Raw genomic sequence first — 15604 nt, 5'->3', positions numbered from 1 at the left:
GTCACTGTTGTAGATTTTTAAGAATCAAGTCTGTGTACTTTTTCAGTTGTCTTATCAAACACTTCTTGTCCTCTTCACTTAAGGATTCAATATAAATGCCTTCATTAGTCAACTTCTGGACTGAAGTCTTTGCTTCTTCCAGTACTTTTTCAATGGATAGCTCTCTGATCCAAATGTAGTTTCTATTGCTGGACAAAGATCTACTACTGTTGTAGTAGATGCCTGGATGGCATTGTTTTATGACCCAAGTGTTTTCAACAGTAGACTTACAAGAGAAAGAATGGCAATAGTCTTCTCTGAACGTAGTAGCAAAAGTAATCCACCAGCCTCATTACTTAGATCCATCCCATCTTGGTAGATACTTTCCAAGCCAGTAATAATGGCTGGAGTAATTTTAAGACAACAGTCCACGATTGCTCATGAGAAAGCCAGAGGGTTTTCCCAGGTTGGACTAATTTGAACTTCATTCCCAGTGTATCTTCTATATATTCCAAGATATTCAGTCTTTTTGGACTCTTGTTGAAAAAATAATATAATGAAGACATTAAATTTATAGCTTTTTAAATGTCTTTTGAAGAGTCTGCAGCTCGTACTAGCGCTAGTTGGAGTAGATGGCCTCTGCAGTGTGTATAGAAGAGATTAGGGTTACATTTTTATTTGAGCAAAGCTTGTACTCTACCATGTCTTCCAGAGAAGTTTGCAGCTCCATCAAATGCACAAGCAGCTATGTTTGGGGTCCAACTGACAAGCATTTGACTCTTCTAAGATTGGGTTGTCACAGATGCAGCCGATGTGTCTTCTATAACTTGAACATCTAGAAATGCATCTACTGGCCTACCACTGACATCAAGATAACGTACACAATGACTTAATACTTGAAGCCCATTTGCATCGGTGCATTCATCAGCCATGTATGCAAATTTTTTGAATGTGGTGAGAGAGTTCTTCACTTTTTCAACTGTTGAGTCTTTCAGTGTTGCACCACATGCTTCTAGCCAGTCAGTTGAGTTTCTTGCAGAAAGATAGTGAGCATTTGCTGGTCTTGTTTGGAACCAGTGTTCAACTTCAGGACGAACATTGGCCTCCAGTTTGTAGTACATGGTATCTCTTGCTTAAATAGAAAGTATGATGCCACAGCCCTGTTTGTTCGCATGAACTGTGTGTCGAGCATTCTTAACAGTCTCATTAACACTCACCGATGTTGTCCTTGGTCAGTGGAGACTCAGAGTTCAGAGGTGCTTTCACATGAGTTCACCTCCCAGGTGGGGGGCAAGAAGGCACCTTGCTTGTTCCTCCAGCTGCTCACGGTTCACTCTGGCCACTGTTGTTCATTGTGCCACCGTTCACTCTGTTGCCAATGGCCCTGTACCATCACCTTCTGCTGCCACCTGCCACTATGACCTCTGAGAGTTGGTCTCTTGAGGTTTTACCCAGCTCTCTGTGATTTCACTGAGCTCTCAGTGCGGGAACCTCACTGCTAGTGCAGACTGGGTCATCTCTTGCACAGAAACACTGTCCCACAGCAGGTCTAAGTGCTTAGACCTAATTTTCAGTGATTTCAGCTGTAGTGGTCACTTAACAAAACAAAAGACTATCTGCGGAGCCTAATCAGCTCTGTCTTTAAACAGTGGTGAGGGGCAGGTCAAATTTAAAAATTTTATTAAGATGATGTTAAAAAAATAAATAGTGAACAGAATTTGAGCATAGAAGTTTCTGGTTATCAGGGAATAACATACAGATTATCGAGGGTGCAAAGTTTGGTTTAAGATCAGGTAGCATGAGGAATACATAGTCTGCAATATCCCCGATTAGGGGGAAAAGGTTGATGGGTCAAAGTGCAGACATTGAGATATGAGGGTATAAAGTTCATAGAGTGGTTGTGTTCGGGTGTGGAGTATAATGAGTGGATATGATGATGAGGATGGATTGACCCTCATTTGGTGAGATTTAATGTTTAGGGAGTTTATGGTTCCAGTTCATATGATCCAATGGCGAAGGTCACTTGGTCCCTTTCTTGTAGTGGGAGAATGATGTCACTAGTACTTGTGACTCAGGCAGACCATCAAGCAAAACACCTGTCTCCATCCTCTCTTGATGCCCTCAATCAGCACAGGCTAAGTACAGTTCTAGTGCCCTTTAGTCATGCAATAAGAATACATTACCCCTCTCATTCAAGGGATTTGTAACCCAACCCCAGCCAAAATCTATTACGTGGGCAATACAGCTCTGTTTGCTGGATACCTATGTAGATTAGGTGTGAATGTAAATACAAACCTTTCCCCCCAGCTCATCAGTAGCTGTCAGGGAGAGCTCATTTAGACTTTGCTTACAAATCATAATTTGAAATTATTAGGTTGGCCAACATCACCGAAATGAATGCACTGACATTGTCATAAAAAACAACAGCTGTGCAAGGAAACTAGTCTATGTTCATAGTTTTCAAATCTATTATACTTTTTCAGATGCACGTATTTTATCATACACTTCATATGCTTTTAAAGTTTGTATTAATGTTTCCATTTCAATTCAAATTTCCAAACAATCACTAAATTGGCAACGCTGCATGTAACTAATTCACAAAACTGGGGGTGGGAGGTGTGTTGGTGAAATTCCGGGGGGTTGTAGGGAAATCCCTGAGGGGAGGGTCCCATTGCACCTGCTGGCCCCTGTATTTTAAACAGCCCTGGCAATGTCTCTGGGAGAGGGAGGCTGACACTGCAGCAAAGACGGAATCCATCAGAGGTTTGAGCATTAGCCTGCTAAATCCAGGGTTGTGAATTCAATCCTTGAGGGGGCCACTTAGAGATCTGGGGCAAAATCAGTACTTGGTCCTGCTAGTGCTGGCAGGGGGCTGGACTTGATGACCTTTCAGGGTCCCTTCCAGCTCTATGAGATAGGTATATAGCTTTTCCTAGAGGGACAAGCCTCCCCGCTCCCACCCTGGCCGGCCCAGCCACAGCTCTGCCAGGGGAGCCGAGCGCAGCCGCGGCAGAAACTACATCTCCCAGCAACCTCCGGGGCGGGGCCGGAAGTATGCGCGCGCCGGTTGCTGAGCGCGGGTGATTTGGGGCCGGCTGCGTGCGGGGTGGGAGCTGGACCGCCCTGGGGTGGGTACCATGGCGCTGGCCGAGCCGCGCTGGCCGGAGAACCTCTCCCTGCTGAAAGTAAGTGGGAGGGAGGCTCCTGGGGCTTCAGTCCCGGCGCTGCGCTGGGGGTAGCTCACTGGAGCCGCGGATCCCAGCTGTATGGGCGTGTACCGAGCCGCCCCCCCTTGACAACAGGGGGTACTGGCCCGGTGAGACGGGGGGAGGCCCGGGGCCTGCCCAGTGAGAACTGGGGTGGGGCAGGACCTGGGGGAAGGGATGGGGGGGGGGCGCGTCCATTGGTGCTTATGGAGGGTGGTAAAAGACTTATGGTCCAGAGATCCTTATACGTAAGAGTGGGGTCCTTAAAATGCTTAATCAAGAGCGTGGTTCTCCAGAGCTGGCCACAGGTCAGGGCTGGCATTTTGATTGATGGGGGCTCCCAAGAGTGACCCTGGGGATACCTGAAGTATCAGAGGATTGCAGCTGGCCTTATAGTGGAATTTACCTTCCCTACCCCTCCTAAAACTTTTAGGTAGCAGAGCAGGCCCTTTGCTTTCAACAAGACCCATGCCCCCATTTTTGCTAGGGAGGAAGCTGGATGGGGAGAGTTTGTCAGGAGGAATGTCAGATAATATTGAATTGCTAGCAGAGCTCCCATTTGGGAAGGGGCTTCTGCAAGAACTGCCTTTCCCTCCCCCCTTTTCACCCTTGAGCTCCAGCAGAGGTGCCAAAGATTAAGTATACACATTGGAATTGATTTTGGAAGCTGTTCTCAGTTCAGTTTGTTTATTGAATTTGTGTTCAGCAAGCTGCTACTGAATAGCTATGTGACAATTTGCATTTGTGTTGGCATTTAGTGTAACAGCTTTTGACATAAAGCAACTGTTAAACTCATCCCCAAGAGATGTGAGAGATTGTTGTTTTTCATCTATGGGGTTTAGGAAACTGCTGGACAGAATTTCTGAGAGTGAAAGAATGTAGCTATTTCTTATATCAGACGTATAGTCAGATGAAGAGCTCTTGAAGGGTGCCTTTGAATGACCTTAACTTTATTTTTCCCATTTCAGGCAGTGGATGATTTGTTGCGTTGTGGGATATGCTTTGATTACTTTGATATTGCAATGATCATACCACAGTGTTCACATAACTGTAAGTACAGGAGTATTTTTATGGGGGTGTGTGTATGTATGTATCCTTTACTAGTGCCTGACTCTCATTCCATCCTGCCATCTCTTCTGTTAGAGAGCCTAACCCCCCTGGTGTCCACACACCAATTATGTTAACCTAGGGCTTGAACCTATGGTCTCAGGACCCTGCAGGGCTGGAGGGTCAAGGCCCTTGTTAAGCTGACACCTAGGGCTTGTCTATACTTACGTGCTGGTTCGGTGGCAGGCAATCAAACTTCTGGGTTTGATTTATCCCGTCTTGTCTGGACGCAATAAATTGAACCCAGAAGTGCTCCCCATCGACTCCAGTAATCCTGCTCGGCGCGAGGAGTACGCGCAGTCAACGGGGGAGCCTGCCTGCTGTGTCTGGACCGTGGTAAATTCGAACTAAGGTACGTTGACTTCAGCTACGTTATTCACGTAGCTGAAGTTGCGTACCTTAGTTCGAATTGGGGGGTTAGTGTAGACCAGGCCCCAGATAGTGGCATAGAGAGTACACTTATAAAGTTTGCGGCTGATGGCAAGCTTGGAAGGGGTTGCAAATGCTTTGGAGGATAGGATTAAAATTCAAAATGATCTGGACAAGCCGGAGAAATGGCCTGAAGAAAATAGGATGAAATTCAATAAGGACAAATGCAAAGTACTCCACTTAGGAAGGAACCATCAATTGGACACATACAAAATGGGAAATGACTTCCTAGGAAGGAGTACTGTGGAAAGGGATCTAGGGGTCATAGTGGATCGCAAGCTAAATATGAGTCAACAGTGTAATACTGTTGCAAAAAAAGCAAATATCGTTATGGGATGTATTAGCAGGAGTGTTGTAAGCAAGACACACAAAGTAATTCTTCCGCTCTACTCCACGCTGATTAGGCCTCAACTGATGTATTGTGTCCATTTCTGGGCACCAGGTTTCAGGAAAGATGTGGACAAATTGGAGAAAGTCCAGAGATGAACAAAAAAATGATAATGGTCTAGAAAAATGACCTATGGGGGAAGATTGGAAAAAAAAATAATTTAGTTTAGTTTGGAGAACAGAAACTGAGGGGTGATATGATAACAGTTTTCAAGTACATAAGAGGTTGTTACAAGGAGGAGGGAGGTAAATTGTTGTCTTTAATCTTTGAGGATAGGACAAGAAGCAATGATCTTAAATTGCAGCAATGGCAGTTTAGTTGGACATTAGGAAAAACTTCCTAACTGTCAGGTTGGTTAAGCACTGGAATAAATTGCCTTTGGAGTAGAATAAGCTTGGCCAGGATGCTGGGCGTTATCTCTCCCCTGGTTGTGCTGATCCAGGAGCTCTGCCACTCCGCCTCCCTACAAGGCAGTCTCTTGGTCCCACTCCATCCTCTGTCCCTTGCTTCTGGGGCCCCCCCGGCCCTTCCTGGGGCTGCGTGTGCAGAGATGCCTGGGCAGCATGCGCTGAGGGCAGTGAATGGGAGCCAGTCCCAAAACTTCACCACAGTCTCCTGGGGATCCCTTATCCCTGCGTGCAGCAGTGTGGCAGAGGCAGGGATAAGGGATTCCGGGGGGAGGGGAGGGGTGCTGGAGCACGCTGCACCCAAGGCCAGGGGATGCACTTCATTGCTCCACAGCTGGCAGTAGCCAGCTGGGGGGTGTGTGTGGCCGTGCTCTGAACAGGAGTTCTATTCACTTGAATTAACAGGAGTTCTACATGTGGAGTGACTGCAGAATCGGGCCCTATGTGAGTGGACCCCTTGTGTGGTACATCAACAGATGGAGGCTAAAGTTATGCAGATTTCTTTCCTGCCCACCCCCTTTTGGCCTTATAGAACTTATTGCCTAGAGCTGTATTAAATTTTCCATGCATCTCTCCACTCTGTCCCAGGGCATACAGGGACAACTGTGTTAAATGGGACCCGAAACCCTGACTCCAACGAAGCCTCACTGGCATTGAGCCCAAGGGGGTGCAAATCTATACCTCAGCTTTAGCTCTGGCCTTGAAGCTTAGGGCAGTTCCACACTATGGCAGGGATCGACGCTCTGAGATGGATCCACCGGCAGTCGATTTAGCGGGTCTAGTAAAGACCCGCCAAATCAACTGCAGATCGCTCTCCAGTCGACCCGTGTATTCTACCACCGACGAGAAGAGTAAGGTAAATCGACAGGAGATTTCCTCCTGTCAACCCCCCGCGGTGTAGACCCCACGGTAACTCGACCTGAGGTGTGTCGACTCCAGCTACGTAGCTGGAGTTGCATAGCATAGGTCGACTTACCGCGGTAGTGTAGACATAGCCTTAGTGTGCATGATCCTGCCTTTTGTGATTTCCCCCAGGATCTATCAGGGTTGGGGGATGGTCCTGTGGTTTTTACTGCAGGGAGCTAGCCCCTTCCTGCACTCTGTTCTCAAGGCATGCTGTAGAGAGTTGGTGCAGCGGTTTCCTCATAAAAATTCCTCTCTGGTGGTGGTTCACATGGAAAGTTATGATCTGATCATTTATTATTTACTAGAGTGCAGAGCTTATAGGTTCTTGATGGGAATTAAAAAAAAAAATGTATAGCCTTTTTAAACGGGTGCAAGGAGGGGGTGGCCCAGGTTCCCTCCCCCAGCCTTCAACCACAGCTGGGTGGTGTAACAGCGGAGTCCCTACTCTGCTGGCATAGCAGAGGGGAGGCAAGGTCAAATTTGAGTGATGTTGTGACTCCATGTGCTAGGTTGCAATGCCACTCAAATTTGGGGCAGTTCGGCAGGCAACTTGCCCACCCCTCCCCAGCAAAATTCTAGTTGTGTCCTTGCTTCTAAATCACAACTCGCAGATGGTGCCTTGTACTAGATGGTTCAGTGGTAACCACTGTCTTTAGTGAGCAAAGACCACCGTCTTTCATCTATACATCCTAGCCGACACTTTCACAAATGCAGGTTGTAAATTGGGCAGTCATTTTTCTGAGAGGTTTGTTGGGAAACAGCCACTTGTTTTTTTGAGAATGCAGCTGTCTGTTGTGGGGACTAGTGGATTTAAATGCCATTGTTTTTATTACAAAGAGTGTATTTCTATCAACTCACTGCTGAAGTGTCTTTCAGAATAATACATTAGCAAGACCTAGAGTCAGGAGTACGGCTCAAAGTTGTCTTGTAGATGGGATTATAGGTGGAGCTGGTAGTGCTGCCTTTAGTTAAGATTACCTGTCATCTCCCATTATAAGATCCTGTTTTCAGTTGATTATGATTTTGCCAAATATTAACTGTCTTGGTTGAAATTTTCCATGCTGGGTGTCTGCCTCAGGCTGAATTTGCTGGCAAGTTTCAGCAAAAAAGTGCTCTAGCTATTTCTAAGAATGAGATTAGGAAAAAATACATGTTTAAAAAAAATTACAGTTGGTTTGTTGAGAAGCTATGTAGCTTAAATGCGTTGGCTCAAGGGCTTGAAATTTGACAAGGGTGTTGCCCTGGTGGTGCCTTTTGCTGGTTGTGCCAAAAAATGTACATGTTGGGCCAATTCAGATACCTCTGAAAATCTGTTTGCACCTAGTCTGTAGAGTCTTGGTGGAGTTTGGTAGCTAAATTCTTGGAAGATTACATCTGTACTGAGCGTGCTCTACCCTAGGGTTGCAGGGGCCAAGCAGGACTTTCCGTGCAATTGCTGTTCCTGGGCGCTATGGGTTGCTCTGGCACCGGGCACCAGGGAGACTTCAGTGGTGTCAATGCTGCTGGTATTGAGATGCTAGCACAGGGATCGGCAACCTTTGGCACGTGGCCCAACAGGGAAATCCGCTGGTGGGCCGGGACAGTTTGTTTACCTGCAGCATCTGCAGGTTCAGCTGATCACAGCTCCCACTGGCCATGGTTCGCTGTTCCAGGCCAATGGGGGCTGCGGGAAGTGGTGGCCAGCACATCCCTTGTCCCACGCCGCTTCCCGCAGCCCGGCCGAATATGCGGACGCGGCAGGTAAACAAACTGTCCTGGCCCCCTAGCGGATTTCCTTGACGAGCCGCGTGCCAAAGGTTGCCGATCCCTGTGCTGGCATATGCACAATGGGGCTGAGTTAAGTTTGTGCAGGCATCCTTAATTCTGGCATTTCCCAACTTTTGAGTGCTTGGTTTTGTAACCCTAATGTTCTTTTCACATTGTGTTAGGGCGTCTCTATACTTATGACTAAATTGGCACTGCTGCGATCGATTTAGCGGTGTCGATTTGGTGGGTCTGGTGAAGACAAGCTAAGTCAATGGCAGATGATGACATCTGTACTCCATCTCCCCGAGAGGCGGGAAGTAAGTCGGCAGGAGAGCATCTCCCATCAAAATAGTGTGGAGTAGATACTGCTCTAAGTTACCGACCTAAGTTACGTCGACTTCAGTTACTTAACTTGTGTAACTGAGGTAGCATAACTTAGGTTGACTTACAGCTTTAGTGTAGACCAGCCCTTAGGAAGGTATATTGCAGAAGCACTTTGAAGTAGGTGTGCTTGTGACTATTGCAGACAGAGAGGTGCAGGAAATTTAACTGGAACAATAAGAAAGTACATGCTAAAATTATCTTTAATGATTGTTATTGCTTGATGTGCTCTTCCAGCTGTTATTAGACAGCTGCATGCCCAAAGCAATCTGTGAATAACTTGGGCTGCAGTGTGTGATGCTTCTGACAGATTTTTCCTTAAAAATAGAGTTGTTTCAAGAAGAAATGCAATTACAATATTATTGGAAAGTTTAATCAACTTTACTTAGGTGTAATGAAAGCTATGTCCATGAGTTAAAACTAGGACAGAACATTTTCTTGACAGTAGGCTAGTAGGGAATAAAAACCTATCAGCAGAGAACTTAATCAGATCTATTAATTTACATAACAGTAACACAGAACACTCATATGCTTATGGAGCTTTACATGCTCAAAGCACTTAAAAACACTCCTGTGAGGGAGGTCTTATCTCCATTTTACTGAATGGAGAACTTGAGGCAGAGAAGCGAAGTGCCTTGCCCATATCCACGCACTGAGTCATTGTCAGAGCTGGGATTGGAACTCAGGAATTCCTAGGCCCTTCTTACTCCTTTAATCCAAAGAAGCCCTTCTGGAAGGCTCAATTCTGCAAGATGCTAAGCATCCTCAACTCCCACTGAAGTAAACTTTCAGCTTTGGTTGAGGGTGCTCAGCGCATTGCAGGATCAAGCCCTTACCCCTTTAATCATTTCTTAGCAGGAAGATAAAAATAATGGCTAATTGAAGGTTCTCTGAAGTTAATGGGAGTTAGTGAATTGACTTCAGTGAGCTTTGGACAAGGCCCTAAAAGACAGGAGCATGCAACCTGGCATATACTGGATGGGATTTGAATTTTGTGGTTCTAGGAAGTGTAGTTTATTTCAAACTTGAAGGTTAGCTCAGTAAACTATGATATGTTAGCAATAGTAGTTGATGTTGCTTTGGGATATATTTGCTAAATATTTTTTTTTAAAATGGACACACAGACTGAGATCAAATGCTGAAATATGCTGGTAAAGGTTCCATTAAAATAGAATAGTATTCTTTATTGAATGTTTCTGTTTTTACGTATGACTATAATTACTTTAGTTCACATTTTGCTAGATTTAATATATATATGTATATAGTTACTCAGCAATGTGTTTAAAAACAAAACAAAACAAGGAGTCCTTGTGGTACCTTAGAGACTAACACATTTTTTTGGGTATAAGCTTTCGTGGGCTAGAACCCACTTCATCAGATGCATGAAGTGAAAAATTCAGGAGTCGGTATAAATACATGAAAGGATGGGGTTGCTTTACCAAGTGTGAGGTCAGTCTAACAAGATAAATCAATTAACACCAGGATACCAAGGGTAACTTTTGAAGTGGTAAGAGAGTGGCCCATTACAGACAGTTGACAAGAAGGTGTGAGTAACAGTAGGGAGAAATTAGTATTGGGGAAATTAGGTTTAGATTTTGTAATGACCCAACCACTCCCAGTCTTTATTCAGGCCTAATCTGATGGTATCCAGTTTGCAAATTAATTCTAGTTCTGCAGCTTCACATTGGAGTCTGTTTTTGAAGTTTTTTGTTGAAGAATTGCCACTTTTAGGTCTGTTATTGAGTGACCAGAGAGACTGAAGAGTTCGTTTTTTAATGTTATGATTCCTGATGTCAGATTTGTGTCCATCAATGCTTTTGCATAGAGACTGTCTGGTTTGGCCAAAGTACATGGCAGAGGGGTATTTATGCCTGCTCCTGTATTTTTCACTTCATGCATCTGATGAAGTGGGTTCTAGTCCACAAAAGCTTATGCCAAAATAAATTTGTTAGCCTCTAAGGTGCCACAGGGACTCCTTGGTTTTTTTTGTTTTTTTTTTTTTTGCTGATACAGACTAACACGGCTACCACTCTGAAAACTGTCAACAATGTGTGTTCGTCTTAGCTTAGTACACTCTGATTATATGGTATGTAATTCATTTTTTTTTTTTCAGATTGTTCCCTTTGTATACGCAAATTTCTGTCTTACAAAACTCAATGTCCAACATGTTGTGTGGTAAGTGTTTTTGTTTTGTTTTTCTTATATATTGTTTTGGGCAAATCTTTAGTATTAAGACTTTTTTTCCTCTTTGGGTCTAATCAGATATGTCATTGTAAGATGTATAGAACTGCTTCTTATATTGTTCACCTCTGCTGGTATTTTCAAATGAGAGAGCCTCAAGTTGAGCACCTAAAATCCATATCTAGGCAGCTAAGTGTCATGATTTTTTTCAGAGGTCCTGAATATTCATTGAAGTCATTGCAATCTTTGGCACCTAAATAAGTGGTCTAATACAGATTTAGGCACTTACTTGTAGGCACCTGAGTTTGAAAATGTTGCATTTATTCCCCAAAGGGACAATGAATTTTCATCAATCTTTGATCATTCCATGGTTCACATTACTGGTCTTTTAAAGAGACACTGTCAGGTTGAATTTGATCCAGAATTTAGGATTAGTAAAAAATAAACTCTTACAGAACCTATAGCCAATAGAAATGGCTTTTGATGGATTCCCTCCCCCCCCCCCCCCGCATATTTTAAATTGAGGAGTACACGTTATTTTGGGGTGGCTGGTGATGGAATGTTTAGATTGAGTATACTCAGAAGTGACTTTTTGATTTCCCTCCTCCTCCCCCCCCCCCCATGATAGCATTTTCTAACATTCTAGTTCTAATTAATTAAGTCTTGTCGATGCTGCTGGGACACTCTGCATAGTGGAGATTAAGTGTATTCCTATGTGTCTATTGTGTAGAATAAGTAGTTTAATATATTTGCTACTCATATTGTTAAATGAGTTCCATACAACTCATCAGATGTGTAGTGCAGCCACTTCTGGGGTGGAGGATGGCAGTATACTAAGGAGCAGAGGCATGTAGATGTTGACCATGGATACTGGGGTAAATCCCTTCTCTTCTGAAAAACACTGAGGACCAGCAATACCGTGCAGCACAGGCAGGACTTTCTTATTAAGATCTTATCTGAAAGACTTTCACTTAATAAAGTGCATGGAAGACCATTTGTCTTAGACTTTAAGATAGGATTTGCCTTTAAGCCAGTTGGGTTTTACTGGATGTTTTTAAATGGTAGCCTACTTAAACACAACAAACAATGTTTCAAAAGTACTGGCAAAATATAGGTAATTTTCATTACATATTCCTAAAGCATGAGTCTGTTCAAGGCAAGAATTTAGAAAGGTCTATTTGTAATATATTGTCAGTTTTTTGACGTTTTAAAAAAGTGCAGACTCTTCAGTATATATTTCTGAACTGCACATTTTATATCCATCCGTCTACCTTCTTAAAAATCCCATTGATTGATATGAGTAAGGGAAAAGGAAGCTCTGGAATGGTAACACAGGAGAAAAATTAGAATAGAGAAGAAGGTTCTTTTAAAAGAATGATATGTATGCAGAAGACTACCCCATAATCTGTATCTTTTATTCCATCATTATTCAGACTGACATTTTCCTTTGTTTACTCCTTCTTGCTTAATGTTCGCATCTCATCCTTAGGAGCCTACTTTTGTCTTCCGAAATGATTGGAGCTTGGGTACAATAAAGCATTGTTGGAGACTAGTGTTAATGGGGTTGGTCTTGGAACAAAGTATTGTTTTTATCTATACTTCTGGGTATTACCTAACATTTTCGAGACTCACTTATTTCAGGGTCTTAGATGGTTTTCAGTAGAAGATATTTGTACTTCATTTTTATGCAACTTTTTTGACTTAACAATTTTGAGGGGTGGTGGTTGTATGGGTGGTGTCCGAAACACACATCTGAGAAGTAAATTATGTTTGCTTGAACACTGTCTGTTTACTTCTGTTCTTTTGTAGGCAGTCACAGAACCTGACCTGAAAAATAACCGGATATTAGATGAGCTGGTAAAAAACTTTAATTCTGCAAGGTACAACAGAATTTTTCAAATATTACATATGCTTCCATGGTTAGAAATATAGACATCACTTGACTCCTTTAGCTAAGCCTGCATGCCATAGAGTGAGTGTGTGTGTGTGTTTTGCGTTAGAAACCCAGGCCCATGTGTCATAATGCAACCAAAGAGAATAAACTATTGAAAATTTTTCACATCCGTATCTCATATAGTAAATGAATCGATTAATGGGTGTATGTGGGGAGATTAACGTTTTATTTGTAATCTAAATGCCACAAGGATTGACAAATTTTAGGAAAAAAGGGCCTGATTGTAAGGTGCATTTTGCATACTTAGTTATAGATGAAGTCCATGGAATCTTGTATAGGCAGAAGATGTCTCTAATGGTTTATTATTACAGGTTTTTATAAGGAACCCATCATTGTGATAGCTGTGCAGATAATCTGGTCTTAATAATAATAAATAAATAAATAAAAAAGGGTGGGGGAGATGAGGTGTTTAGCTCTTCCATTTTTACAGATTACGTAGTTTCATTCTGTTCAACCAAATAGACCACCATTCTGACTTGAGGCAGATGACCATTTTGAGAACTTGTTCACAGTTTACGAAGCAATACTGGGAAAAATACTCCTGGGCTGTGTAATAATCTTTGTGAAAGATACTAGGTGCTGGAATGTGTTCCAGTTTACATTGTGTGCACCAACACAGATACAAATAAAGATACATTTACTTCTACTTTTTCGTACTTGGATTCTTTGCACTTGCCTGATCCAATAGCTACTGAAGTCTATGAGAGCCTTTGCGTGGATTTCAGTAGGCTTTGGACCTGGCCCTTCATATTTTGTAGTGGTGCCCTCTATACAAGTATGTAAGATAGTTGGTAGCAGTATTACAGCTGCTTTATGGTGCTTCAATTAATTAATTTTATACTCCAGTTTACTCTGACTTACGGTTACCAGATAGCAACTGTGAAAAAACAGAACGGGGATGGGGGGATAATAGGCGCCTATATAAGAAAAAGTCCCAAAAACGAGGACTGTCCCTTTGAAAATGGGACATCTGGTCACCCTACTCTGACCTGTGACCTCCATCCTAGTCAGGTTTGCTTGAAGCCCATAGCAGTACTGTAATTACTGGAAGTCAAAACTGATAATTGTATCCGCCACATATTGCACTGGACAATAACAAATTGAGTGTTGGGTATGCCTGGAATTGTAGTTAAATAGTAAGATCTGCAAACAGACATACTCTGTAGCATATACTATACTAGAAAAGCTCCTCTGTTTATGTAAATGAATGGTCTTTAGCTGAAAATGATTGTAAGAGTCATAACTGCAGTAGAAATGCTAAAATAGATGTGTGCTAGAGTGACAGTATAAAGTTTGCATCCAAAGAAGTGGGCTGTAGTCCACGAAAGCTTATACTCTAATAAATTTGTTAGTCTCTAAGGTGCCACAAGTACTCCTGTTCTTCTTTTTAGTATAAAGTTTGTTACTGTGATTCTAAAATGATAATTATCTATAAAATTGTAAACATGACAAGCCTATGAAAAGCTGAGAGTGAAGTTCATTTTCCTATGGGATGCTGTACTAGTCTTTAACTACTAACGTAAGTTCAGTGGAATAAACAGAATACTATTTCAGACTCTTTTGGAACCATTATAAATGAGATTTATAATGCAATTGAACCTCAGACTTTTCCTAACAGCTAGTAATTTGCTAAATGAAAGAGGAGAAGACCAAAGCCATAAATAACCATGCAACACTGAGATTCCTCACAACCAGCCATTAACAAAGAAAATGTAATAGAGAACCTGGCAGTGAGGCAGAGCAGGTTCTGGAAAATTTCCTGTAACTCACTAGTCCTGCTGCTGTTGCCAGCCAAGGTACTCTGCCACCTTGGAAGGCCTGTAAGCTCCTATTGCTATTGATTTCCCATAAGACCCTTCAGAGTCATAGATTGATGTTAGGAGCCAGTGTACAGGGACAAGGTGAAAAGCAGTGTCAGAATGCACAAGGTACTTCCTCTGTGAAAGAGATGTTGCCAAATCCATTTTAGGATTATAGTGACTGTTTTATTAAAAGGTGCTGATGAAAGTTGGACAACTTTTGCCAGTTGTGAGAATGAACTGTGTTTCCATTGATTTGCTTGTCTTCCAGTTCCTAAATGTAATTTCTTTAGTGAGTGATTCAGGCTCATTTGCCTGAATGGTTCCACTGAACTTCCGACCTCCCTGTATAGTGTAAACTGTTCTTTTAAATACATTACTAACTCGTATATATATATATGAGGCCTTAAGCCTCTGGTTACTTTTTTTAACCTCAACAAAACAGGTTAACTTTATTAATAGGCCAATATACATATACCCATTTCCTTTTAAGATAAGGGCAATTGCACTGGGGAAAGGGATTGAATACTGAGATTAAGACAGGGCAGTACTCTGATGGGTTTTCTCTGTAATAGTAATGCTTTTCTTAAATGTAAGGAGTTAATTTTGGACATGGAGACTTACATCATTGCTGTGTTTCTTAAAGAAATGAGGAAACACAGGTGAACCACAGAATGGAGAGAAGGTTGCAGTGATACTCATTCAAAAGGGTTTGTATTTCAGTCTAGAAAATCCTAAAACCTGGAACCAGCTTAGAAAAGTCCCTTTCAGAGGTGAAAGGCAACTGTAAAAAAATTATTCTGAAGAAGACTTGAGTGATGTTGCAGATATTCTGTGGAAGCAGATGTGTTTTTTTGAACAGAAACAGAGGCCTTCTGAAGCAGAGATGATATAATGGAAACCATGAGAGAGCTATTTGTTAGATGCCTGAGACAATAATGGGAAGAAAGAAAGGTCTACCATGCTAAGAGAAGAAGGAGATGGACTGGGAAGACCTACATTGCCACATCCTATGGCAGCAGCTGCTTTACATACTTACGGGGCTTAATGAAGTTCCAGCTTGCATTAGGGATGCCTCTGAAGGGCACATAAAAACCTCACTGAATTTAAATTTTATTTCT

At 42.6% G+C, this 15604-nt stretch overlaps 1 protein-coding gene across 8 annotated transcripts in view; it reads left to right on the top strand.

The window, feature by feature from the left end:
- The first annotated feature begins 3024 nt into the window (after positions 1–3024).
- The window catches only part of RAD18 (RAD18 E3 ubiquitin protein ligase), a 122795-nt gene continuing 110215 nt past the window's right edge, over positions 3025–15604 (top strand). For 6 of the 8 annotated variants that reach the window (XM_042849887.2, XM_005288495.5, XM_024105008.3 and 3 more), the window contains exons 1-4: positions 3025–3164; positions 4154–4235; positions 10663–10724; positions 12540–12610. In XM_042849887.2, coding sequence (XP_042705821.2) covers positions 3117–3164; positions 4154–4235; positions 10663–10724; positions 12540–12610 — 263 coding nt within the window. In that variant the 5' untranslated portion in view covers positions 3025–3116. Of the gene's footprint in view, positions 3165–4153; positions 4236–8350; positions 8486–10662; positions 10725–12539; positions 12611–15604 lie in introns of those variants that run through there. The other 2 variants (XM_065550840.1, XM_042849888.2) reach the window with 2 other exon arrangements.

Source organism: Chrysemys picta, chromosome 7 (assembly GCF_011386835.1).
Source record: "Chrysemys picta bellii isolate R12L10 chromosome 7, ASM1138683v2, whole genome shotgun sequence".
Taxonomy (NCBI): domain Eukaryota; kingdom Metazoa; phylum Chordata; order Testudines; family Emydidae; genus Chrysemys; species Chrysemys picta.
The sequence above is the reverse complement of the archived record's forward strand: the minus strand, read 5'-3'. Positions and strand labels throughout refer to the sequence as shown.